The following is a 24,870-nucleotide window of genomic DNA, read 5'->3' as shown; positions in this document are numbered from 1 at the left end:
AAAATAAGTTGTTTAAAGGCAAGTTAAAAATACCTCATTGTTAAAAGTAAAATTAATGCATTTTAAAAAAACATGTTAATGGAATTAGGAAAATGCATTTGAAGTATGAAACGTCCGTGCTCAGTGTAGGAAAATGCTTCCGTTATTAAGATGTTTGGCCAAATTTTAAACTATCTAGTAATGGATTCAAAATCAGAAAAACTTTATGTTCCAATCTATTTAATATTTTATTTTAACCTCTGCACACACCTTAATTAAGATCTCGTTGGGTCTAGTTTTGGAGGACAGGGAATACAACATGACTCAGATGTCACAGACTTTTAAGCAAAATAGAAGATTAGGTAGAGTACAGTTTTTTTGTTGTTTTGTTTTGTTTTGTTCTATTTTCTGGCATACATTTTAATTCGAGTTTTTAAATTCATAAGTCAACATTTCTGTATATTTTTTGCACAGTACCTAATTTGTAACTGCAGTCTTTTGGCAGATGTTTTCTGCAGATGTTCTCTTTGGCAGCAGAGTAGTCAGTGGAAATTTAAAATGTTCACCTGCCGGACCTTTCAAAAGCTAGGCCTTGAAACTTTACATTTTTACTTAACACTTACGCACAGCACATCAGCATGGCAGTATTGGAATTTTTCTGCAGTAGGAGGCTTTGGAAGGCATGTGAATTATAAGAGGTAACAGAGAAAAATCTGTTTTAAACTTTTAAACTGTTGTACATCAAGCAGTACATTTACAAAATGTTAAGCAACTGCATAAAAACTTCCTAAGTCTTATCTTGACAGTTTTTGAAAATCAAAAAATCTGCAATGTCCAGATGTGTGAAGCTGACAGAACCCTTTCCACATACATTCTGTGTTGTACTTTAATTTGTTTTCTTTCATTTATTTGTTGTATTGTAGGATTAAATGTTTAACCAATGCAATCAACTGTTTTATCATGAAAATTACAAATATCTGTCCGTTATGAATAATCCATATTTAACAGACATTATCACTTTCAGTTCAAATTAAAAAAAAAGTATTGATATGACAATCTGTCTCACGGAATCCACAGGTTTTAAAAATTAAATATTTTAAGAAGTCATTAAAAGATTACATTACAAAGAAGCTTTAAAGCTCAATTATTTGCCTTTTGGTGTAGCATAATAGGATAAAACAACATATTTTCTTATTTCCCTAGCCTCTTTGCCTTTGTATGTAAAGCATATTTATTATTAGCTAATTATGACCATTTTTTGATGATAAAACAATTCTAATAAAGGTGAGAATTTCTTGCCTCCTTTATTAAAACCTTAAATGCACAGTGACCTATGATCTGATATATACTATTATGCATCGAAACTAACAGAAATGTAGAAGTAAATTTACAATTATGTATGAAATTAGCAAGGAGAAGCAGATGAAGAAAAAAAGGAAGAGGACAAACGAAGAAGAATTTTTTCCATCGTCACTTCCTACCAAGACTTCACGGGGTCACGTGATGTTGTATTAGCTCGCTGACTCTGCTATGTTTATCGTTTGTGCTAACGGTTTAGAAATGCTACATTTTTCGCTTGTATCGGTTTATTGTCGTCCGGGGACGCCCTACAGTTGTTCGGAGAGCCGTTTTTATCGAGACTGGGCGAGCAGTTTGACGGTAAAAACGCCCGCTGTAGGCCTGCACGTCACGTGACCAGCATGCGGCTGAGCGTTTGATAAAAAGATGGCGTGAGCGCGGCGGAGCGAAGAGGACAACAAACCTGAACTACTGAGCGCCGCCGACCGCGAGACATAGCGGCCGTTAAACTGTCAAGTAAGTTATTTTGAACCTTGGAACTGTTTGTTTAAACTTACTTCTCTTATTGACCACACAAACTTGTCCTTGTGTGCTGATACTTTCCGGAAATGTTGAAATGTTTTCTCGATTTTAAAGCTGTGACTAGCTCCTGGTTGCTAATGTTAGCTAGAGACAGCAATGACACAGTGCGCGAGAGCACCGTCAACAACATCACAGCGATGCGAGGGTGTAGTTAGCTCACCCAACTGCCTTTGGATAAGGTTAAGAAGGACACGCTGTGACACCTAGATGAAGGTGGTGTTATGTTAACTCAATGTTAGCGCTATGTAAACTTGCTAACGTCATTTATATGTAACTCGTTATCAAGTTCAAGAAGCACAGACGTAACAAGCTAGCAAACAAGTCGTTGCGTTTTAATGTTAACAGCATGCTCGTTAATGTCAAACTCCACGACAGCGAAACTTAAAAGAAAAAAGCAATCGTCAGGTAATTAAGACTGTATTTAAGCTTGTACGAGGTGGCTAACTACAGCGGGGATAACGTTAGAAGCAACTGACATTTGTGTGACCATCGAGTCTCCGTGGTAACCGTTAGTTAACATTTAACGGCTGTGATACTTCTTTCTGATATTGTAGCTGCACAGTGATTGACATATTTTAAAACCATTTGGCCTCTTTTTTGAATTTGATTTAACCGTCGTGTCACTGACATTAATGTGAAAGTGTCTTTGAGTTCAGTAAACGTTAGCTTTCGGTTGTTATGATGCATTCACGTCCTCCTCGGATGCTCGGAATTCCCCAGTTGGGAACTGCTGTGTGTTGATAAGCTTTAATTCTTAATGTGAAAATATTAAAGACTCACTGAAAACGTTGTATATGTAATTGCGCAGAACTAATGTACAGCCTAATGCCATTTATACTTAATACATTTTCCCCGAAATTAAATTGCAATGCATGAATGGATAAAACTTTTTTTTAGAATAAATTACTTACTACTGGACCGCCATAATTCTGCTCAATATTACGTCAGTTCTGAAAAGTAACGTCATAAAAAGTTGAATGTTTTTCCTACTACTACCTTGAGAGCCTCAACGTAAATCTCCCTGTTAGAATCTAATATTTCCGATTATTCCGACACTACCTGAATGCAGGGTTAAGCAAGCTAGCATAGCTAGCTAAGCTGTGTCACCCTAGTCCAACCAGGCCAGTTTAGCTAGTATGACAGTTGCCAGTAAAAGGTTAGCTGGTGCAAATAAAACATGCTGAGAACTTAAAGACATAAGCTTGACTAGAGTGTTGGTCCTACCACACATGGTAGGGACTTTTTGTATATGTAACTATTAACCAGCGGTGCTAACGCGTAGTCGAGGGAGGCTACATTGAGTCAGAGGGATCAGGAAGCTGTACGTACCAATGTAGGGCATTGCAAACACGTGTCTTGTTTTGGGTCACTTTGGAATAAGTCTGTGACCTGACCTGCTGTGCAGACATTGCTCTTACGTTGATTCTTCTATCTTTTGTGTTTATTTACATTAACTGTTTTTATCTCAAGTCGTTTAACAATGAATTGTTTTCGTTTTCGTTTTTCTCGGCGTGCGCTGTTTGAGGAGATGTAGCGAGGTTGAACATTTAATTGTGAGGTTCCGGTAGCATCAGATCGGAATAACATTTAGTTGCACAACAAGAAGGTCGGTCTCTGTATAACAGGTAAAATGTATATCTGTTTTATGTTTCATGGGAAAACTTGGCTGTGAATTTAACTTTGCATTGCATTTGATACCACGCGTGTGCTCTGCATGTGGCCTCTACTGTAATACCCCCTTTTACATTTTGTTGTATGAACTTTTTATGCTCACGTTTTTGTGTTGGTTATCCTCTGTAATCATGCTCATGCATTTTTTTGCACTTGTCTACTGCAACTTACATACAAACCGTTACAATATATTATTGTTTTGCTTATGTTTGTTAGCCACTTAGATCATCCAATAGCTCAAGCAGTGATATTTCCTTTTGGCAAAAGGTAAAGATAAAAGAGTAACCTTATGTGTGGACAAGAAGTCAGTGTAATGTACCTTGAACTACCAAGTCTTACATTATGTGAAAAGTTAAGTGTTTGATTAAAAAATAGAATTTAAACATTTTTTAATCTATTAATGCAAATGTAAATGAAAGAGCAAAGGCAGACAACACTGTACATAAAAGACAATAACAGGAGAAATGTATGTTTGTGTTACAGATGGATCCTGGACAGGATTTACTTCTCGCTGCCCTCAGTGAGAGTGGCATCTGTCCCAATGATATTGGCCTATTTGATGTTGATTCTCAGGATGTTGCACAGTCCTCCACGGCCCAGCAAGTAAGATGATGTTACATTTATGTTTTCTAATAAAAGAAAAGTGATTTATGATCATTGTCATAACTCTATATTAATGTTCTGGATCCTCTTTCAGTCTATCTCCATCAGTGCCCTGGATGTTGGCGTGGGGACAGAGTCAGTGGAAGTTGTTCGAACTGAGCCTCCAGCTCCAGTACCTATAGTTACTATCAGGGTGAGATGACAGAAAATTATACTGCTTTATTAATAATTGAAAACGTCCAGTTAGATTGATGATCATGTTTTATTTTGTGGTGTGTATTAAGATCCATTTTTCTTTCTGCCTGACAGCACAAACCTCAGCCATCAACCACCACGTTTGTCTTAAATCAGCTGAATCAGTTGCCGTCACTTGGAACTGTTGTGACCAAACCAGCAGCCACAAACAACATCAAACACACCATAACTGTCACCAAGGTGGTACATGTTGCTAATTCAGCCCTGCGAGGCTCAACGACTCACTCCTCCACGAGTATTCCTCCTTCAGTGTCCACAGTAGTGCCTTCTAACAGAGATCAGGTATGTTTTGTGTTAAAGATAAGATTCTCAAAGGACAGAACAACACAGAGAAAGCATTTTTTTATAATGACCATCATTTTTTTTACATTTTTTAGCAGATTCAATTGAAAGACCTCCTTCGGACTGGAAATGTGAGAGGCACGGGTCTAAAAGGCAACAGTCTGATGGAGCTCATGAAGTTAAAGCCTCCACCTGACATTGCTACACCTGTGGCAACTGCAACAGCGACAGGTAATTTATTGTTGTTTGATGTTAGTTAAATGTTTAATTACTTTGGGTTTTTTTGTACCCATCAGAGCTGATCAATCGCTTCATATTTTCCTTTCCTTCCTTCTTTATTCCATGCTAAATTGTGATATGTTGTTTTTTTTATCACCATACCCTTATAAGTTCATATGAAGTCTTGATAACCAAATTAATGAGAGATAATGAGATTTACTTGAACAATCTTTTGACCATCAACATAGTTTCTGATTTATATTTCTGTAATCAACTCGTTGACTTACAGACTAATTTCTGCAGCTCCTAAAAGCACTGTGACATTTGTTAAATCATGAGACTGTAGAATAAGCCTGAGTTTCAACAGGCTCCCTCAAAGTTGTTAAACTTTCAAATGAACATTTGTCAGTACTTGAGAAACCTGAACTGTTTGAAATAACACCTCTGCTCTTGTTGGTGCTTCAGCTGAAATGAACAATGGCTTCAAGAAGGAAGTTTTGGGTAAAGATGCAGCAAGGATCTGGATTAATGACAACCTTAGAGTGCAAAACTTCACACATTCTTTGGTAAGTGTTCTTTCGTTGATTTTAGAAAGTGTGTTATGTTATGGCTCCATTTGTTAGTTTGTCAGACTACATGGTGAAGTTCAGGAGCTGCTTAAAAGCAGAAGAATTACAGGAGAACTGGGGGTCTTATTATGTCAATCTCTGTCTACAGAAATTACCAGGGATGAAGGAAGAGGATGAGCCAGAGGAGGAAGAGGAGGAGGAGTTGGGTCATGCAGAGACATATGCAGAGTACATGCCAATGAAATGTAAGTATTACAACTACTTTTATTTTCCAATGACGGTGTTTAAATTTGGCGACCCCTGTGGACAAAGCCGTACCTTTTGATCTCATGGTGGGTTTTAACAAAAAAACACATCCTTCTTTCTTTAACAGTCATATGTATCACTCACTTTAATTTTTTGCCCTGGAAAATGTAAACAAAGGCAGAGTGCAGTTAACTGCTTTGTCTGACACCCACTAACGGTTTCATGCATTAGATATAACTATATAGAAATATAGTTTGCTTTTGTAGGTCATATAGAGTGATCACAATTAATTTCAGTCTGTTTCATAACCAGTGAAAAACTCACAGGAGCCTTAAATAGCTATTCAAGTATATGTTATGCCGAGGAGTAGCCATACATGCTCGATACACTGACCAGTCAGTTTGTTCCTGCAGTGAAGGTTGGCCTGCGGCATCCTGATCCCGTGGTGGAGACCAGCTCCCTGTCCAGCGTTAACCCGCCTGATGTCTGGTACAGACTGACCATCCCAGAAGAAACCATTGATCGCGGCTGCCTGTCCGCTCTGCAGCTAGAAGCAATCACATATGCAGCTCAGGTAAACGGCATTAAATACTGTGAATAAAAACTAAAATATCAGTAGGAAAAAATGAAACTAAAACTTTTATAGTTTCTTTGTCAACAAACAAAATAAATGAGACCAAGCTATTTTTAATACTGTTTAAAAAACATGTTATAAAAACTGATTTTAACTAATGTCCTGTGCTACTCTAAATTGTATTGTGACACTATTCTTGTGTATTTTTTATTGGTTTAATCAGTCATGTAAATTATTTGGGTATCTTGAAAGTTATTGGTAAACAAAATGTGGAATTGAAGAATATTTTTGCAACTGTTCTGTGTTTTTGTTGACTGACACTAGACCAGAACTTTAGTAATCAAAAGCCGAAAGTGTGACAAACCTTTCATCAAAAGACCGAGACTAAATCAAGGCACCAAAATTAACAAAATAAATCGCTTGACCTGTCTTTTTGTATGTTGTTTTTACTTTAAGGCAAACTTTTTAATTGTGTATTTCTTTTGGTCCTCCTTTACCACAGCAACATGAGACATTCCTCCCTGGCGGTGATCGAGCTGCTTATCTGATCGGTGATGGAGCCGGTGTGGGGAAAGGCCGGACAATTGCAGGGGTTATCTACGAGAATTACCTCTTAGGCAGGAAGAGATCGCTTTGGTAAATTCCTCAATTGCATTATGTTTAACACGGAAGTACACACTATGAGCTTTCAAATCAATGACGCCAACTGAATGACCTCATCTTAAATGTATTCTCCTCTTCTGTTCAGGTTCAGTGTCTCGAATGACCTGAAGTACGACGCTGAAAGGGACTTAAGGGACATAGGAGCCAAAAACATCCAGGTTCACTCGCTCAACAAGGTGAGGTGCTTTGACTTCATGAAGCCAGTGTTTGCATTTATGTAGAATGAAAGTGTGACTAAGTTTTTCTTTTATATTTTCAGTTCAAATATGGTAAAATCTCCTCCAAACACAACGGAAGTGTGAAGAAAGGTGTCATATTTGCCACCTACTCGTCGCTGATAGGAGAGAGCCAATCAGGAGGGAAGTACAAGACCAGATTTCAGCAGCTGATCCACTGGTGTGGGGAGGACTTCGACGGAGTCGTATCCTTTTCAACGGCCCGCAGTTAGTGGAATATATGCTCTCAGGGAATAATCACTACTTTCTTGTATTGAACTGAATTATACTTGGTTGTCTAAATTTCATCAAAATACTTGATGCAGGAACTTTCTACAGGGAATAGGAACCTCTGGAGGAACTAAGTGGTTTTACCACAGGGAGCAGGGTCTGATTTTAGTTCCAGGTAATATTTTACCCTTCAAAAAGTTCCTTCTCAGTGATTAGTATGTTCCAGAAGCACAAGATTTCTTTAGGTTGGGGTGTGCAGAGCTGAACATTTCTTATTGTAGTAGTTGCAGCTTTATTTTGTTTTTTTGCAGCCACAAAGAAGTTTGTTTTTAATCATGCAGTGTCACATCAATTATACAGAAGACTTTAACCTCCTCCATGTTTACTTTAGCTGCAGTGTCACTCGTAATGATCCCTGTGCCTCGCCTTACATGTTGTAATTAGCCGTCGCTTTCACACATCAGCAAAACTATGTGCCTGACTTTATAGATCTTGTAGATGGTGGTTGAAATGCTGACAACAAATGACTAAAACTTTGGCCAGAACTACTTCTCCAGGAACCTTTTACTTCCTTTTTAAAGTATTTCCTGGGATTAATAGTTCTGGCAACTTTGGGTAGAAAGGCAGTACAATAACATCTTTATTAGAATGTGATTATTTACCTTAACCGAATGTCTGTAGATTGTCTATGACGAGTGTCACAAAGCCAAAAACGTTTGTCCCGTCGGATCATCCAAACCTACAAAAACTGGGCTTGCAGTGTTGGAGCTGCAGAACAAACTCCCAAAGGCTCGGGTTGTTTATGCAAGTGCTACAGGTAAGGACTCATAATCCAGTGACACTTACGTTACAATGCATTGCCAATCTGTGCGAATGCTCTGAAAGTCTGAATTGTGCGTTCTCTTTAAAGGTGCCTCTGAACCTCGAAATATGGCCTACATGAATCGTCTAGGTATCTGGGGACACAAAACACCCTTCAGAGAATTTGGAAACTTTATCCAAGCTGTTGAGCGAAGGTAAGTTTCCGTCTTCACAGGTAGTGTCAACATAAGAAACACTTGTCCATAGGCTTGACAGGTGGAGAGTCGTTAATGTCCTTAATATGTTTGTTTTATGTTATTTACCCTCAATTACAGAGGAGTCGGTGCGATGGAGATAGTCGCAATGGACATGAAACTGAGGGGGATGTACATTGCGAGGCAGTTGAGTTTCACAGGTGTGACCTTTAAGATCGAGGAGGTTCCCCTGAGTAATAAATACATCCACATGTACAACAAATCAGTGCGGCTGGTAAGGAAATAAATGCATTTTAAGCACTTTGCTGTGATTCTTTTATTTGTGCTTCAAGTCAATAAATAGATTTACTCTCTTCCTTCTCCCAGTGGGTAACCGCAAGGGAGAAGTTCCAGCAGGCTGCAAACCTGATGGAGGCGGAGCAACGTATGAAGAAGTCCATGTGGGGCCAGTTCTGGTCCGCTCACCAGAGGTTCTTCAAATACCTCTGCATCGCCTCCAAAGTCCGCAGAGTCGTCCAGCTGGCCAGAGAGGAGGTCCAAAATGGAAAGGTGAGACTACTCTGGAAACACAGCGCTTGCTACCACCCGCTCTACTGTTTAACACATGAACCATCATTTTCTGTTTCTCAGGCAGTGCTATCCTCTTGTGTTTTAAATGCTGATAAACTATTTCCTCTGCAGTGTGTGGTGATCGGTCTTCAGTCCACCGGAGAAGCGAGAACACTTGAGGCCTTGGAGGAAGGAGGAGGAGAGCTCAACGACTTTGTGTCGACTGCAAAGTACGGACTGACCAAAGATGAGTTTTATTCAAACAGGATAACATGTAATGTTCCTGTAATAACATGTTGTTGTTGTTGTGTTTGTAGAGGTGTGCTGCAGTCCTTGATTGAGAAGCACTTTCCAGCTCCTGACAGACAGAAGCTTTATAGCCTGCTGGGTATCGACCTCTCAGCTAAGAAGACTCCCTCTCCCAGTGAGACAGCACAACCAGAGCAGAAGGGAAAGAAGAGGAAAGGTAATAAACGGTTTAAGCTAATGTTTTATAGCCAGAAGTAAATCAAACTGAACCTTACACGCATTGCTTTGATTCTAATAAACAGAATATGGCCTGTTCAATTTTCCCTTCTTTCTCTGATCTTCTCTTCAGGTTCGGAGGTCAAAAAGCAGCAGAAGAAGAAGTCTCGTAAGCACGGTGGCTTGTCAGGAACCAGCTCGGACGAGAGCCAGTCTGAGTCGGACAAAGAGTCCGGTAAAGACAGCGACGACAGCTTCAAATCTGTGAGCTCGGGGGACGAAGACGATGACTTCAACCCCTTCAGAGACGAGTCTGATGACGATGGGGAAGATGGTGAGACTTCTGAGGGAGGCTTTGGAAGTTAAATAAAGATGTTTTTAAAATCAATTCAGTGCAAAAACTTGTATTCCTTCCTTTGCCTCAGATCCCTGGCTCATCAGAAAAGAACCAAAGAAAGGGAAAGAGAAGAAGAAGAAAAAGAGGAGGAAGAGTATTGATCCAGACTCCATTCAAAGTGCCTTGTTAGCCTCGGGGCTGGGCTCCACGCGCCCTGCTTTCACTGCCCCCGTTAACCCTCCTGCCACACCTGCCACAGGTAAGTAAGCACGCTAGCACAGAACTCTAGCACTCTGATTTGGCCTCCTCGGGGTTAATGAATGCTTTGTTTCTGCTCGTTCATAAGTCAAGGCAGAGAGTCAGGACAGCTGCATAACAAGTCAGGACGCAGTGGAACACGCCCAGCAGATGAAGAGAGACCTGCTGGAAAAACTCGAGGAGCTGGCTGAGGATCTGCCTCCCAACACACTGGACGAGCTCATAGACGAACTGGGAGGACCTGAAAATGTAGCTGAGGTAAATAAAACATTTGTCTTTGGTGTCTGTATAGCCTGAAGTATTTTTTCTTTTTTGTTGTACTGTTTCAGTATTTGGTTTGTATCTTAACTTACTCTTTCTGTGCCTCAGATGACCGGTCGTAAAGGTCGAGTGGTCAGCAACGACGACGGCAGCATCACGTATGAATCTCGTTCTGAGCTGGATGTCCCGGTGGAAATCCTGAATCTCACAGAGAAGCAGAGGTTCATGGATGGAGAGAAGGTAAACGCAAACTAGCTTTGTTTTTCCCCAAAAAAATTAACTAAAAACTTATTAGAGATTTAAAAAAAAAAAGAAAAAGCCACTGTCAGTCAAAGCTGGTGTTGCTCTGTAAGCTCTGTAATTGATAGAAGCGATAATATTTGAAATTGGCGCCATAGCTTTGGAGAAAGTTGTACACCCAGCATGCATTGCGCCCATCCATCTGAAAGGTACGGCCCAGCCAGAGACGCTGGAGTGAAATACTTGCTACCGTTTCGCTGCAGGCAATGGTTCAGAGCGGAACAGAATCTGAAATACAACGAGAATGTACGGTGGATCTAAAAAATCTTCAGGTCTGCATTCTACATTTCAAACCTGACGATTTTGAACGCAACATGACATCGGAGGCGGGCGTCCGAGATTGAGGAAGTGTAGTTTAGCGAGCTCCCTGGCCTCTGCCAGATGATGCGTTTTACGTCGTCTGGCGGAGGTAGCGTCCTCCAAAGGCACGGAGACAAATTGCATTTTTTTTCCTGCCATAATGGCATTAGCTCCCCATAATAGCATGATAGGACTGAGGCTGAAAATCAGCAAACTGGCCCTTTTGAAGCCTCTTTCCAACTAGTCAAAAAACCCATTAACACCCGCTAACATCCGGCTTTTTTGCTTAATGGGAAAGGCTACAATCGGCGTTCAGACGCAGCAGAAAAGAGATCAAAAGGAGTATACTCCACTGGCCATGGGAACAGAGACAATCACCATCTATAAGCGGGGCTTCCCGTGTCTGAATAACCCGTGGCAACACGCTCAATTTAGGTGGGAAAGGGTTATAAGAGTGCTGCTTGATCTGATGTACTGATAAAAACCGGTTAGTTGTAAAAGCACATTACGTCCCTCTGTGTTTCAGTTCAGTTTAAACTTGCAAAAACATTTGGCACCAGGAAACACAGTTATTAAATTTGCATATAGTTGGTCGAAAACTAAAAAGACAGGACTGACAGACTTTAATAAACAACTTCCCACTCCATTTATGTAAATGAAATGTAGCATGAGGGGCGCCGGTTTAGCTCAGTCGGTAGAGTAGGCACCCCATGTACAGAGGCTACAGGCCTCGACACTGATCACAGATTCAACTCCCCGTCATGCTTTGGTGCATGTCATCCTCCACTCTCTACTCCAGACATTTCCTTTCTGTTTTCAGCTGTCCTATAAATAAGTGCAAAAAGCCCCAAAAATCTTTAAAAAGTAAACTTAATTTGTGTTTCTCTTCATCCAGAACATTGCCATCATCTCTGAAGCTGCCAGCTCAGGTATTTCCCTGCAGGCCGACCGTCGAGTGAAGAACCAGCGGCGGAGAGTTCACATGACACTCGAGCTGCCGTGGAGCGCAGACAGAGCTATACAGCAGTTCGGTCAGTAGATCATTAACCCTCCTGGGACAACCAAACCTAATGACAATCATTCAAAACTGAACCGCTTAGACCCGACAGTGGGCGTGCTTGGACATGAAAGTTTTACTACTTCATGTTATGAATGTGAAATAAGAGTGTGGTTCAAAATGGACTGAACATTCTGCTCTGTTTGTTTGATCACAGGGAGAACGCACAGGTCAAACCAGGTCACAGCTCCAGAGTATGTTTTCCTCATATCGGAGCTCGCAGGAGAGCAGAGATTTGCATCCATTGTTGCCAAAAGATTAGAGAGCCTGGTGAGGACTTCTGCATGTACAATCATGATTATTTTATTGTTTGTTAAAAAGGATATAAAGTTAGTTTAGAATGTTAAAATATTTACTGCATGTGTTTAATCTTTCTCACAGGGTGCTCTCACGCACGGAGACAGAAGAGCAACAGAAACTCGAGATCTCAGCAGGTTTAATTTTGACAACAAAGTGAGCATATCAAGCATTTGTCTCAGTCTTTCCTCTTGTTTTTATTTGCCACGGACTCACTCACGTTTGTTTTGGCTACAGTACGGCAGAAGCGCTCTGGAAATTGTGATGAAGTCGATCGTAAAGCTCGACACTCCATTAGTTTCTCCGCCCTCTGACTTTAAAGGAGATTTCTTCAAAGGTAAGTCTTATAGCTTATTGATTTCTGTGTTTTTATTTCTTTTTTATCTGCAGCTCTGAGTAATAACATTTTTCTTCTACAGAGATTCAGAGTGGATTAATAGGAGTTGGCCTCATAAATGTGGAGGAAAGATCTGGCACCATGTCCCTGGACAAAGGTGATTTTTAAAAGCATGACTTTGCAACTTCTCTTTGTTAATTCTCTCGGACGAGGCAGGTGCAGGTTTGTTTCAATATTCCCATGAATGTAATGCATTATACCGTGTTGCTGCGACAGACTACAACAACATCGGGAAGTTCCTGAACCGTATTTTGGGCATGGAGGTCCAGCAGCAGAACTCCTTGTTCCAGTACTTCTCTGACACACTGGGAGCCGTGATTCAGGAGGCCAAGAAGAACGGCCGATACGACATGGGAATTCTGGGTACGAGAGTTATTATTCTACATTTTATCACAAACAAAGAAGCTAAAAACTGGGGCAGGAGGCTTTTTCCACATGTTTAATTATTCAAAGCACTTTCATTTGAATCAGTTGAGTCATAATCCGCCCTGAAGGTGGGATTTCAGTACCTTATCGGATCTGAAGGTATCAAATATTACTATAAATCTTTCTCTGGCTGTCCTCTGTTAGATCTCGGCTCTGGTGATGAAAAAGTGAAGAAGGTGGACTGCAGGAAATTCCTCACGCCGGGCTACACCACATCAGGACATGTCGAGCTCTACACGGTATGTCTACAGAAAGTTATACTCAATTGACCTTTGACCTTTTAAAGGAAGCGGTTCAGTAGCAGAACATTACCTGAATTTGTAACTGTGTATGTTTCTTCAGGTGAGTGTGGAGAGGGGGATGTCCTGGGAGGAAGCAACACATGTTTGGGCCGACCAGAACGGACCAGATGATGGCTTCTATGTGCAGGTAGGAGGAGATGACGGCAATTTTCACTTAAAGACGAACATAGTGACTTTTATATTTAAGGTAATTTATTAGTCATTTTAGAAACACAGGGTTGCAACGTGAAACTTTCAGCCTCTCAATGCTCCACGCACAAATCGGAGCATGTGAGCGTTTCCGCTGCTCGCTCCCAGAGCGGTTTGTTAGCTCTGCTCTCTGACTAAAAGCCCCTTTAAGGCCTCTCTGCGCGATATGGTTAGATTGCTCTATTCCAGTCGCTCACTGATTGCTCCATCATAAGCTGCACTGTGTTTTAGTTTCAGCTTTAACACTAGTCACACTAATTGGCAAATAAAACATGAGCTCAGCGGATTCCTATGGTTCCTGGTATGGAAACGCTTTTATCTCTTAATGTGAGGAAGTTGAAATCAGAGACAGGGGATCCTCCGACCTTTGCGCTCCATCCAAATACTACTCTTAATACCTCACAGACGCTCCTCTGCTCACATGCTCTGACACACATAGGTTTGCAAAACATTTACATTTAGAGTAGAATGGAATAAAATAAAACAATGTGTATACAGTTTGGGTGTGGTCTCAGGCAATGTAACTAGCCGCTAAAGTCCTCGACGCAGAGGCCGCAGGTTTGTCATCCCTCACTCTCTTCTCCTAATAGTTCCTGTCTCTCTTCAGCTGTCCTATTAATAAAGGGGGAAACAGCCCAAAGAATATTACATTTTTAAAATTCACCATCTGAGAAGTCTGTCTTTGTTTGCATTTGATCAGCATCACTGAGCTCAAAACAGATTCTGCCTCTCTCGTATGGGTCAAGCTCCCAAAACGTTAAATCCCCTTCATGTTGTCTTTCTTAAGAAGTATATGCCCACGTCTTTTAAATATACAACAGAACTCCAGTCAGATCAAAAGAAGACATTACACAACAGTTTCAAAGGCCTTGAATGGTAACTAGATCTTCATATGTAAAGTCACCGGAGAGCCCCTCTTCAGTTCAGCATGTGTTTTGTTTTCAGATGAGGAACAACAAGAAAACAGCCATCCTGGTCAAAGAGGTGAACACTAAGAAGAGACTCTTCCTGGTCTACCGGCCAAACACGGGGCGACAGCTCAAACTGGAGACGTACACAGACATCAAGAAGAAGTTTAAAAAGGTGCGAAACAGTTTCTTTATTGTACTCCCTGTGAGAAGAGCGATTTATGCTTTATGTAGTGAATTATATATTTTTTCTTTTTCCCTGTTAGGTGTTGTCAGAAGATGCCAAGCAGCACTGGACGGATCAGTACAATTCATCTGCCAAAATCTGCTCTCATGCGTACTGGTAAGTTCACTGTAGATCTGTTAATGGTTGATCTTCATATCTGCCATAGAGCTGCATTTAAACTATTCAAAAACATCAAAGAGCCTCACACACAAAAAAACAGTTACCAACTGTTTAAGAAAACTATTCCAAAAATGGAAGCACATATTGTGACCCATTTCTTTACGTCTCAGAAGGAGCCAGGCTGGGGAAGTCAGAAATTCTATTGACAATAAACAAATATAGAAAACATCTTTATCCTTCAAACTAATGTTGATATTTAAGCCTTACTGTGAACTTTAGAAAGTAAACTGAACAATGTTTGCCTCCATCTACTGTTGTAAATCTTGTTTGTGTCGCTCTGCCTGCAGGCGAGGGAACTGTAAGAAGGCCTCGGTGGGTCTGCTGTGTGAGATCGGGCTCCGCTGCAGGACGTTCTACGTTCTGTGCGGCTCGGTGCTCAGCGTGTGGAACGAGGTGGAGGGAGTGCTCACGCCGGTCAGTGGAACCAACGTGAAGGTGCAGATTGTCCGGCTCAGAACTGAAGATGGACAGAGGATAGTCGGTAAGTTCAGGGCCTGCCACATTTACAGGACTAGTTTGACATTACGGGATATTTGCTTACCACCTTTGTTGCCTAAAGTGAGATCAGAAGATAGAGGTGGGCGATATGACCTAAAATTTATATCACGGTATTTCTTTTCCTTTTGGCCGTATCGGTATTATATTGCGGTATTACAAAATGAAAATGTACCCATCTCAAAACATGATTCTAGCTCTTCTTGCTCTATTGTCGATGTGTTTTCATGTACATATAAACAATTAACAATTATACTTAATATTATTTGGGACTTTAAAGTCTATTTTACAAACACTTTTACTTTTACCACACTTGGTTCAGCGACTACAAACAGACTTGTGGGCTGCAGCTGGGTTACTTGTCAAATGTATGTTTAATCAGCGTGAGCAGCCCCGTGACGGCCAAACTCACGCATCCTACTTCCTGTCGCCAAACGCACAACCTCATGCCGTGTGTGCACATTAGCTGAAGCTGCTAAAAGTAAACACTCCAGGGCGCCTCTGGCCACAGCACCAGGTAGAGGTTCCGCTAATAGCGGGGACACATTCACTGAAAGGCAGACTCTCATAACCGCGCGTCTGACTCAATCATCCTGCCGACATGATGGCTGCAACGTCACGCGCATGTTTACAGGCATTGATACACACTCGTGCAGAGCATCAGGTCTCTGTGTGCTCTGTGGAAGAGATGCACTATGTGATATCAGACAGACTAGTTACTCTAAACGTGTACGAAAACCAAAAGGTTTGTGTTTAAACCGGTTTTGCAAAATCCACGTTGTGGCAGATTGTGACACCAGTGACGGTGTGAAACCGGTATACTGCCCACCGCTATAAGAAGATCGATCATTACTCAAAATCCTCATTGTCCCCTTTGGGGAAATAAGGCCACATATACATCCAGCCATAGTTCCCTGTCCAAGGCAACATGTCCAGGCTGTATAAAGGTCTTTAAAAACTCTAAACATTATTAATTTCCCTCATGAAAAGGACGGAGAGGGTATTAAAACATCTTTAAATTTAATAAACAAAAGTCTTTAATGTGTTCTCTTGCATTGTAAGTTGTTGCGTAACGTTTTACTCTTGTAAACTGACACTGGGATTCTTTCAACAGTTTGCTTTGCTGCAGGAGGCTTTTAAATCCCTATAGACAAAGTTTCAGTCATCAGACCTGCAGCAAACTGTCACTACTGCAACCACAGTCGTTAGCCTGCTAGTTTAAGCAGAAACTTTAATTGGTTAAAAACGAGTTATTAATTAATCTAGTTGTACATTTTTGTTGGATTTGACTTTCCCAGATTAATCCAGAGTTCGAGATTTGCAGCCAAAAATGTGACCCACATTAATCATGCAAATCCATATGAAGAAAAGAGCTGTTAATGAGTTACATTACGCTGGACTTTAAATCTAATGTGTCAGGCTGTAACTTTTAGATTAACAGCTGATGATGAATGGAAAATACCGTCAGGGCTTTCCTCAGTTTGGCCTTGAGTCTGTAGAGAAGTTCTCTTAGTTGTCAGCAAGGACAGCGTGACAAAAAGCAGCTCTGCTTTTATTAAAATGTAGGATCACTATCGCTGTTATATCGGTCTGCTTGGAGTCCAGCTAACAGCTCAATCTGCCCAAAGCTAAATAAGCAGATTTAGCCTAATTAGCTTTTGAATAAATGCATATTTTGTTAATTAGGGAACTTTAGGCGCTATATCTTGTTTGTGTAATCTGCAAAAATGACAAGTTGTGATTGTACCGGGGCTTATGTGCTGGAATGTTTCTGGGTTGGGGGAAGAGATTACTCTGAGTTTCCAGCATCATGTTTATGATCCAGACATGAGAGTCATATTGATTGTCTGGGAAGCATATTTCTCAGAATGTTGAACCCTTTCCTTTTTCATGTGCTGTAAATGTCAACATCCACAGTTTTACAGGCTCATGGTTTATTTTTACACTTTTTTCCCCAGGTCTGATCATTCCAGCGAACTGTGTGTCTCTGTTAATTAACAAGCTCTCGACGTCGGACCTGTCGCAGCAGCTCGCCGTGCAGGAGCAGCAGAAACGGCAGCAGCTCCACCCCCAAAGTCTCAGTCATGCGCCCAACACATAGTCCCAGGTGGACCCACCCTATCTCCAACCCCTCGAGTCCACGTCCCAGTCTGAAGGGATCCGACTCCTCAGTCTCTATCTCTGCACTGCAGGCTCCAGGACCACTGTCTCTTCTTCTGCACCCTCTCGCCCCCCTATTAGTCTCTGAGGGTCGGCGGCGTCCCACCGAGCTGTGGAGACTCTCAGATGTGAAGCAGTGGTTTGTACAGAGAAAAGATTTCAGGGTCTTTTTTTTTTTTTTTAATCTCCAGAGACTCTTGCTTTCACCTCGAGAGATTTGACGGGTGATGTTTTGTCCTCTGACATTCAGAGTGAAACGTTTGTGATATACTGACGGAGTTTAGGCTCAGAGGGCATGTTGGCCTGTGGCGGCTGAGTCATCCACTCCTCATCCATGCTTTAAAACGTTCAGTTCGGACTTCCTGGTATGAAGCAAAGACTTTTTTTTCTTGTCTGAGAACTACCTTCATTTAAACGGGGCATTTAATGCTAAACTACAATCCCATATTGATATTTAAGATGGAAACTTCCGCTCCTCAGACATTCAGCACTAATATAGAGAAAGGTTTCGTGTTGTTGAGGTAGAAAAAGATGCAGAACTAGTCCAGGAAGAAAATCAGCTTGTAACATAAATGTCATTATTTCAGGATCAGCCTGCATCAGACTCTCAGACCAGCTTGTTTTTCTCTCGTCTTTGTTTGCACTTGGGTCTCAAATTGATCAAAGTTCCTTGGTTCATTTAATTGAATTTGTTCCGCTTTTTACGTAGTGTAACTTCAAAGAATAAGCTGTTTTCAAACAATAGTCGGGTGCGCAAACTAGAAGCTGAGAAAACAATGCTCAAACTTTTTCTTTCATTTCAGTAGCTTGACGTCACAAATTGTTTTCTTATCTCAAGATAACAAAAAAATCAACCCTCAAGAAACAGGATGTTCACTTCCATAGAGATCAGGAGTGTCATGCCAACATGCAAAGATTCATTTCTTTTGCTGAAATAACATTTGAGACTTTATTTATTATGTGTACATATAAATGTGGTAGCAGCTTATTTAGCATTTATAAGCTGTATTAAATTAGCAACACACTATAAAAGCAGTTTTAAGCAGATATTATGTTGAAAATGACCAATTACAACATGTTTCTTGTTATAATTGAACAGGATTCATTGTCTTTTATAAAGAAGACCGAGGCGTAAAGTTAGGGACAAAATATCTGCTTAAAACTACATCTTTTTAAGTATCATATGGGCCGTTTAATTACCTTTTAAATTCTGCTTTGTGATACTAAAAGTGTTGCAGAAAATGTTTGTCCCACTTAAGTTAATTTGTGTCTCGCGTTGAAACCACCTTTGGTCTTTATCTCGGCTTCGTCTGTGTAAAATGATGTCCCAGCTGCACTAATATATCCATTAGCGGCAACACAACAGATTTAAAACGGTAAATAAGCCAAGGAACTGTGACATTTGAAATGCATGTGACCGAGACTATATCTTTGTTTTTTCCGACAGGTCTCAGAGCACTGCACTCTGCTCACATGTACTCTTTGTTTTTATTTTGTCGCCTTTTTAAAATGGAAACACTGCTCAGGGGTTAAACTCACACAAAGACCCTCTTTGGAAAGAAAGTAATCGTCAGAGTTTTATGAAGTATCTGAAATGCATGACCATAACTCAAACTCTCCTATACCTCTCTACTCAGTGATGTTGCTCTGTGGTTAGCTGTGATGCAAACACGTCTCTCTGGTTCTTCTGCTGTCTTGAGCCCAGTTGTTATTAAAACGGATGACTGCTTCTGTTCAATAGTGTACCTCTTCTATTCTCAGTCCTTCACTGCATTGTACTAGATCTGCACTGGAAGGGACGTTCCAAAGTCTGAGCTGTCCTGATAGCTAACATGAAAGATAGGATGTATGCTCGGACACATCGCTAACCTGTGGATTAGTTCATGTTAAGAAGTGTTTCTGTTTTGCATTTTAAAAACAAGTGTAATCAGAAGGAAGAAGTCTTTGTATCATACCAATGTGCATTTTGTACACTTTGTAAAACAGATATTTGTCATGCAGCACATTCAAACTTCACTTAACACGTCTGCTCTCTGATCTTTTATTTTGAATGTCCAACATTATACAACAACAACTTCCTGTTTTTTTTTGTTTTCTCCTGACGTGGTTAATTTTTGTGAACACAGCGGATCGGCCCTCCTCTGGAGTTACAACACTTGAAGGACATTTTGTTTTCCCCTTTCATCCCTGCACGAGTTGCACTACTGACAAAGATGTACAAAAATTCAACATGACCTGTACATGAATGAGTGTAATGCTCAATAAAGCTTGGTATACTTCTACCCTGTACTACTTTTAATTGTAATGAAGAGCTGCACACTTTCACCAGACACCTATTCTTTCAATGTAAATGTCTTACAGCTCTTAAATGTCTTCTAGATTACGTTTCTTCCAATGAAATAGGAGCGATTTCTTTTATTTTGAAATCTTACCAGACTCTTTGATACTTATATTGAAAAAAAAAAAAGGAGGGCAGATTTCTTTTAAGATGTTCCACAAAGAAAAAGTTACTTAACAGTTATATTATTAGGGTTTCCCCGCATTGGTCGAAGAAGTATATGGATCCTTTACTCCTAAAGAAAGTTACAGAACACTAAATTAAGAAATAAAACTACTCAATAAAAGTGTAAAAAGCTATTTTAATGTTTAACGTTTTATCAGCAAAGTGTACAAAGTACTGCTAGTCTAAAATGCAACAAGGATCTGCAAATAAATACTAGTTTTATGTAAGAGATCACAAGCCAAATAGGTAGGAGACCACTTGTTAAATGTTTAACAGCATTAATGTTGCAGCGCATAAAGGTGGAGCTGATTTTAATAACTTTGCATGCTGGTAAGTAGTTTAATCTATAATAATACATTGTAATTTTTTAGTTTAGAATTAGTTTTAATATGAATTTGCAAAAAAATGATGTTAAGTAAAAAGACACAATATTGGCTTTGTATGAAGTAGCATAAAATGAGAAAAAAGTCAATTAAATGTACATCAAAGCTCGAGTAAAATACACTTACTGCCTAAAATCTTAATTAAAGCAGTGTTTTTTCTGTCGTATTTGCATTTTTACTAAGTAAATGATCCTAGCACTTCCAAATCCCAGTACTTTGTTTCTAAAGATGTAATCTAAATACTTAAATATATGTATTTTTGCTCATCTTTTCAAATTAGGAGCCTAAAACCAGACTCATGAGCCCGTTCACCCAGTATTATCTCCTCCTTTGTAGGGGCCACCCCCCCTGCCTTACAGGGTCTCAGCAGGTCATGACACAGGGGGCCAGGATTGGGCCAAACCCGGTGTGTTGTCCAACCATGTGGTCATTTAAGAGGGCCATTATGATGGGACACACACTGAGGCTTTAACTGACTCCTGCTCATCTCATTTGAATGGAAGAAGCCTCCAAAACAAGAGTGGACCTTTTACAAACATCTACTTCAATTCTACTTTTCTTTGTTTGTTAATGTAAAAGCTCTGAAGAGTCACAATGGATGCTCCCACACAGACAAAGACAGGTATTCTTCTTTTGTCTTTAAGCTCAAACTCAAACAAAAGCATGTTTTGTACAAAAATTAAGCAAAACTGTGAAAATCTACTTAATTAAAGTCTTGCTTTAAATTCCACTTTTTGCCCTAAATGTGGTTAAGTTTAAAAATATGAGGGAAAAAAGTGTAAACACCTCACATGTTTTCACACTTTTGAAAAAAAATAGTGTCTAAGTGTTTTAAAAGTGCACTTTAAAGTCTACTTTACGATAAACGCTACCTGAATTTGTTAATTATGTGTTAAAAAGTGAGTGAAAACCGTGTGTGAATTCCGTCACTTAATGGTGAAAATCACGTTTTTAACCGTTTTCTTCCCTCTTGATAACCCGCAATGGATAGTAGCAGTGTTAGAAAGCATAGTGGGTGTCAATATAAAGTGACGGCCATATTTGCCGGTGCCGCTGTTGTAAACAAAAAGTGAGAGACAGACGCTTCACTGAATTTCGGGTCATTTTTATTTCTTTAATTTACAATGTCTTTGGGAATGTCTTATAAACCCAATGTCCATCAGCACATTCCGGGAACTTCTGGGAACCAGGGTAAGGAGAAAAACCGGGGGGAAATCAAAGTATGCGACCGTTAAATCGAGTGTTAAATTCGGGGTCTCGGAGAATACCTGGAGAAAGACCGTGTCTGTAGTTTTTGTCCAGTTATATATATAGGGTCAGATCCTGGGAGCTAGGCTAATTCATATCCGCCATTATTACTAATGTAAAAGAGCGCCATCCGCGACATCAGGCGGCGGAGAAACACGGTTAGGATGTGAAACGAGAAGGCGACGGTTCCTAAAATGTGGTTATCCGTCGTCCCGGGTCCTGGTCCCGCCGGGTGGGAGCCGTTACACGGTGACAAAAATGTATCACTTGTGTCTTCTTGAGCCAGCCTTGTTCCGTTTCCTCCATGATGCTCCTCGGTCGGAGCTGCTGATTGATCTGCCTCTGAATTTTTTTATGACTCTTCGAGGACATCTCGCGACCGAGGGTGAATATTACAGCCGAACAAAGCGGCAGGGGATCGGCGAGGGTGGAGGACAAAACCCCACCAAACCTCTGTTATATTTTCGGGGATTTAGGGAGTTTCTTTTTAGCGTCGTCTAAAATAACAACTTTTAGTATGATTTTGGTATTGGTCTTTATGGAAAGTAAATTACTTTTATCATACTGCGAAAATACTCCAATCCAAGTAAAAGACTATATGAAATAGCTTACTGAATTTAGATTGTAAATATGCAAATATATGTAAAAATGTAAATATTAGAAGCAAAATGCACTTACAGCAGGAGAGCAGTCAAGTGGAGGGAAAAAAACAACCAAACCTCTGTTATAATTTAGGGGATTTAGAGAGTATTTTTTCAGCTTCCTCTACAGTAAAACGTTTAAGGATTATTCTGGTATTTGTCTTTACGGGAAGTAAATTACTATTATTATTATGTGAAAATACTCAACTGCAAGTAAAAGTAGAGCATTTAAAATCTTACTTAAGTAAAAATATGTAAATATTAGAAGCAAAATGCACATGAAGCAAGAAAGCAGCCAAATTAGAGGCTGAAACCCCCACCAAACCTCTGTTATATTGTCGGTGATTTAGGGGAGCTTTAGGAGGGATGTTTTATTTATTTCTTTGGCCAACTGATTAAACACATAAGTGCTGTAGCAACAAATAATGCTTATTACCTGACTGAACGGAAATTATCATCCAACTATTTTGAACATGCGACGTTTGTGGTATCTCAGTTTTGATCTATTTTATGAAATGTAATACACTAAACAATCAGAAGGTAATGAGCTTATAAATCAAAAGGATAACATACTCTACGATATGTTTTTTGGTGCACTGAATCTTGTGTTTTCTGAACAGTTGGAAACCTCCAGTCTCCCTCAGCAGCTAACCTGGCCACGTTGCAGTCCTACAGGCCTCTTCTGAGTGACTATGGACCTCCATCTCTGGGATTCTCACAGGTAACTGTAATTAAACTGCACATTTAATCAAGCCGCTCCTATTTGAATGGATGAATTGTGTCTTCATACAGGCTTGCAAAGTCATAAACGTGTGATAATATTAGTCCAGTGTGAACTGACATCTTAGTGATTTGGGGTTGTGTTTTCATTATTTTTGTATTTATTTTGCAAGGTTTTATGTTCTCTCTTTGCTTCCTTCTGTTTGAGAACTATGGAGGCTGTTTCTGTAGTTCTAAATGATACTTCTGACAGCGTTCAGGGTGCAAAGTGAGGCTAATCTCACCTCCCAGCATGGGGACAGATTTTCAGAAACAGCGAGTTTAAATCTATCAGAGGAGTGAAATCTTAAAATGATTATATGGGTGACATGCAGGGTGGCATGTGGCAAGAAAGTTTTTCCGCTTTTTCAACAGAGTCAACAGTTATTACGTGGAAGCTTATTAATAGTAACATAAAGCTAAACGTCAGGACTCCTTTCGAAAGAGGAGGATTATTTTGGCTTTCACAGCTAAACGGATACTACTGAGACATCAGAGGAGAAAGCACACACCCCGATTTGAAGAATGGGCTACAAATATGGCTGCTTATGAGAGGCTTATTTACTCTCTAATGAACAAGCTTAATCAGCATATGTTTACATGTGGCTCTTTAACTGCTTGGCTGTAACTGCAATTTAGAGCTTAATTTACTAATCCATTGTAATTAATGGACAGATGTACTTAGCCATAGGATTGTCTCTGAAATAAGAGGGCCTTTCACATACCCAAAAAAAAATCTTAAGTGTGTTGAATTTTGCTCATCTTGCTCTGTTTGCTCTGACTTCAGGGCTCGTCTGGCAGCCAAGTGCCTCAGAACAAATATGCAGAGCTGCTCGCCATCATCGAAGAGCTAGGGAAGGAGATCAGACCCACATACGCTGGAAGCAAGAGTGCAATGGAGAGACTGAAAAGAGGTAACCAAAAACCTTCGAATGCACAACGATTATCTAGCAGAAATCATGCCGTATGGTCGTGTTTGTTAATCTAAATGTGTTTTTCTTCAAAGGAATAATCCACGCCAGAGGGCTGGTGCGTGAGTGCTTGGCTGAGACGGAGAGAAACGCTCGCTCCTAGCTAACGAACACATTCCTCCCCCCGCAAGAAGAACTAACGGCGTGCGTCTCATGAAAAAAAAAAGAAACTTGCATGGCATTTCCTTTTAAAAAGAGGAAGTAAAATGAACAAAGGATGGAAGAGCAAGCTCCTAGAGAGAAAAAAAGATACAATAACACAATTCATGACTCCTGAGGGATCATTTAAATCATGTGTGGGTCATTGGAATTAAAACGAGAGGATGATCATGTGTTTTTACGCCCCACTTTCGGGATCTTAAGTTTTGACTTCATATTTAAAATGTTGATTTGTGCATGCGAACGGGCCCGTGGGTTAATTGTAGACAGTGCATGGCTTGTACAGGGGTAGACGGAGAAGACTTCTTCTTCTTTTTGATAGTATTTGGTCTGATTTTCAGACCCCTATAACACACGTGACTGAGTGAGAGAGGGACAGAGATGTGCCAAATGCATCGGTTCATTCGTGTTGAGGTTGGTTTTGGTATAACAAAAAAGGAAAATGCTGTTACTTGCATCTTTGTATGTATTTATTACTCAGTGTAATAAATTGTATTTTCAATACAGTTGTCATCGTGTCATTCAGTGCATTTCAGACTCTTTACTCCATTAAATGTATTCTTAATCTGAAGTTACTCTCTGGATTAACTTTTAATTAAGAAAGTCTTCTGGTTAAAAGAGTGACATAAGCAGAGGAGTTTCGCTGCACCCTGGCAACATGCTCATAAAAGAGGATTTGGATTTAGCGGTCTAGT

The 24,870-nt window shown here is 40.2% G+C and overlaps 2 protein-coding genes across 3 annotated transcripts; both read left to right on the top strand.

The window, feature by feature from the left end:
* Nucleotides 1-1,479: 1,479 nt before the first annotated feature.
* Nucleotides 1,480-19,777, top strand: sbno1 (strawberry notch homolog 1 (Drosophila)). 2 transcript variants are annotated; one of them, XM_069673352.1, is made up of 33 exons: nucleotides 1,480-1,794; nucleotides 4,015-4,134; nucleotides 4,229-4,327; nucleotides 4,444-4,671; nucleotides 4,770-4,902; nucleotides 5,356-5,456; nucleotides 5,608-5,704; nucleotides 6,119-6,279; nucleotides 6,782-6,915; nucleotides 7,028-7,118; nucleotides 7,202-7,363; nucleotides 8,070-8,205; nucleotides 8,299-8,404; nucleotides 8,525-8,678; nucleotides 8,771-8,953; nucleotides 9,086-9,183; nucleotides 9,271-9,419; nucleotides 9,552-9,752; nucleotides 9,844-10,014; nucleotides 10,102-10,271; nucleotides 10,383-10,514; nucleotides 11,770-11,905; nucleotides 12,089-12,201; nucleotides 12,313-12,384; nucleotides 12,466-12,565; nucleotides 12,648-12,722; nucleotides 12,842-12,988; nucleotides 13,196-13,290; nucleotides 13,394-13,480; nucleotides 14,488-14,625; nucleotides 14,717-14,793; nucleotides 15,144-15,337; nucleotides 17,310-19,777. In XM_069673352.1, exons 2-33 carry the CDS (start codon nucleotides 4,015-4,017, stop codon nucleotides 17,450-17,452), a joined length of 4,203 nt encoding a protein of 1,400 aa, XP_069529453.1. In that variant the 5' UTR covers nucleotides 1,480-1,794; the 3' UTR covers nucleotides 17,453-19,777. The 2 variants fall into 2 exon arrangements, with proteins under 2 accessions (XP_069529453.1, XP_069529452.1); XM_069673351.1 differs by having other exon boundaries at nucleotides 4,767-4,902.
* Nucleotides 19,778-21,443: 1,666 nt separating this feature from the next.
* On the top strand, nucleotides 21,444-24,677 carry LOC138602142 (cyclin-dependent kinase 2-associated protein 1). The gene is made up of 4 exons (XM_069673545.1): nucleotides 21,444-21,588; nucleotides 22,907-23,007; nucleotides 23,833-23,959; nucleotides 24,052-24,677. Exons 1-4 carry the CDS (start codon nucleotides 21,522-21,524, stop codon nucleotides 24,117-24,119), a joined length of 363 nt encoding a protein of 120 aa, XP_069529646.1. The 5' UTR covers nucleotides 21,444-21,521; the 3' UTR covers nucleotides 24,120-24,677.
* Nucleotides 24,678-24,870: the final 193 nt, after the last annotated feature.

This window comes from Semicossyphus pulcher, unplaced genomic scaffold (assembly GCF_022749685.1).
Source record: "Semicossyphus pulcher isolate SPU_LCO1_2020_fin unplaced genomic scaffold, fSemPul1.0.p SCAF_22, whole genome shotgun sequence".
NCBI classification, from domain to species: domain Eukaryota; kingdom Metazoa; phylum Chordata; class Actinopteri; order Labriformes; family Labridae; genus Semicossyphus; species Semicossyphus pulcher.
The sequence above is the reverse complement of the archived record's forward strand: the minus strand, read 5'-3'. Positions and strand labels throughout refer to the sequence as shown.

Bases quoted from the DNA above. Each gene is read 5' to 3' on its own strand.
- sbno1 (XM_069673351.1), top strand. From the start codon at position 4,015: ATGGATCCTGGACAGGATTTACTTCTCGCTGCCCTCAGTGAGAGTGGC. The intron at 13,291-13,393 runs GTATGTCTACAG...ATGTTTCTTCAG, and splicing joins GACATGTCGAGCTCTACACG to GTGAGTGTGGAGAGGGGGAT. The intron at 13,481-14,487 runs GTAGGAGGAGAT...TTTTGTTTTCAG, and splicing joins ATGATGGCTTCTATGTGCAG to ATGAGGAACAACAAGAAAAC.
- LOC138602142 (XM_069673545.1), top strand. From the start codon at position 21,522: ATGTCTTTGGGAATGTCTTATAAACCCAATGTCCATCAGCACATTCCG. The intron at 23,008-23,832 runs GTAACTGTAATT...CTCTGACTTCAG, and splicing joins CATCTCTGGGATTCTCACAG to GGCTCGTCTGGCAGCCAAGT. The intron at 23,960-24,051 runs GTAACCAAAAAC...TTTTCTTCAAAG, and splicing joins AATGGAGAGACTGAAAAGAG to GAATAATCCACGCCAGAGGG.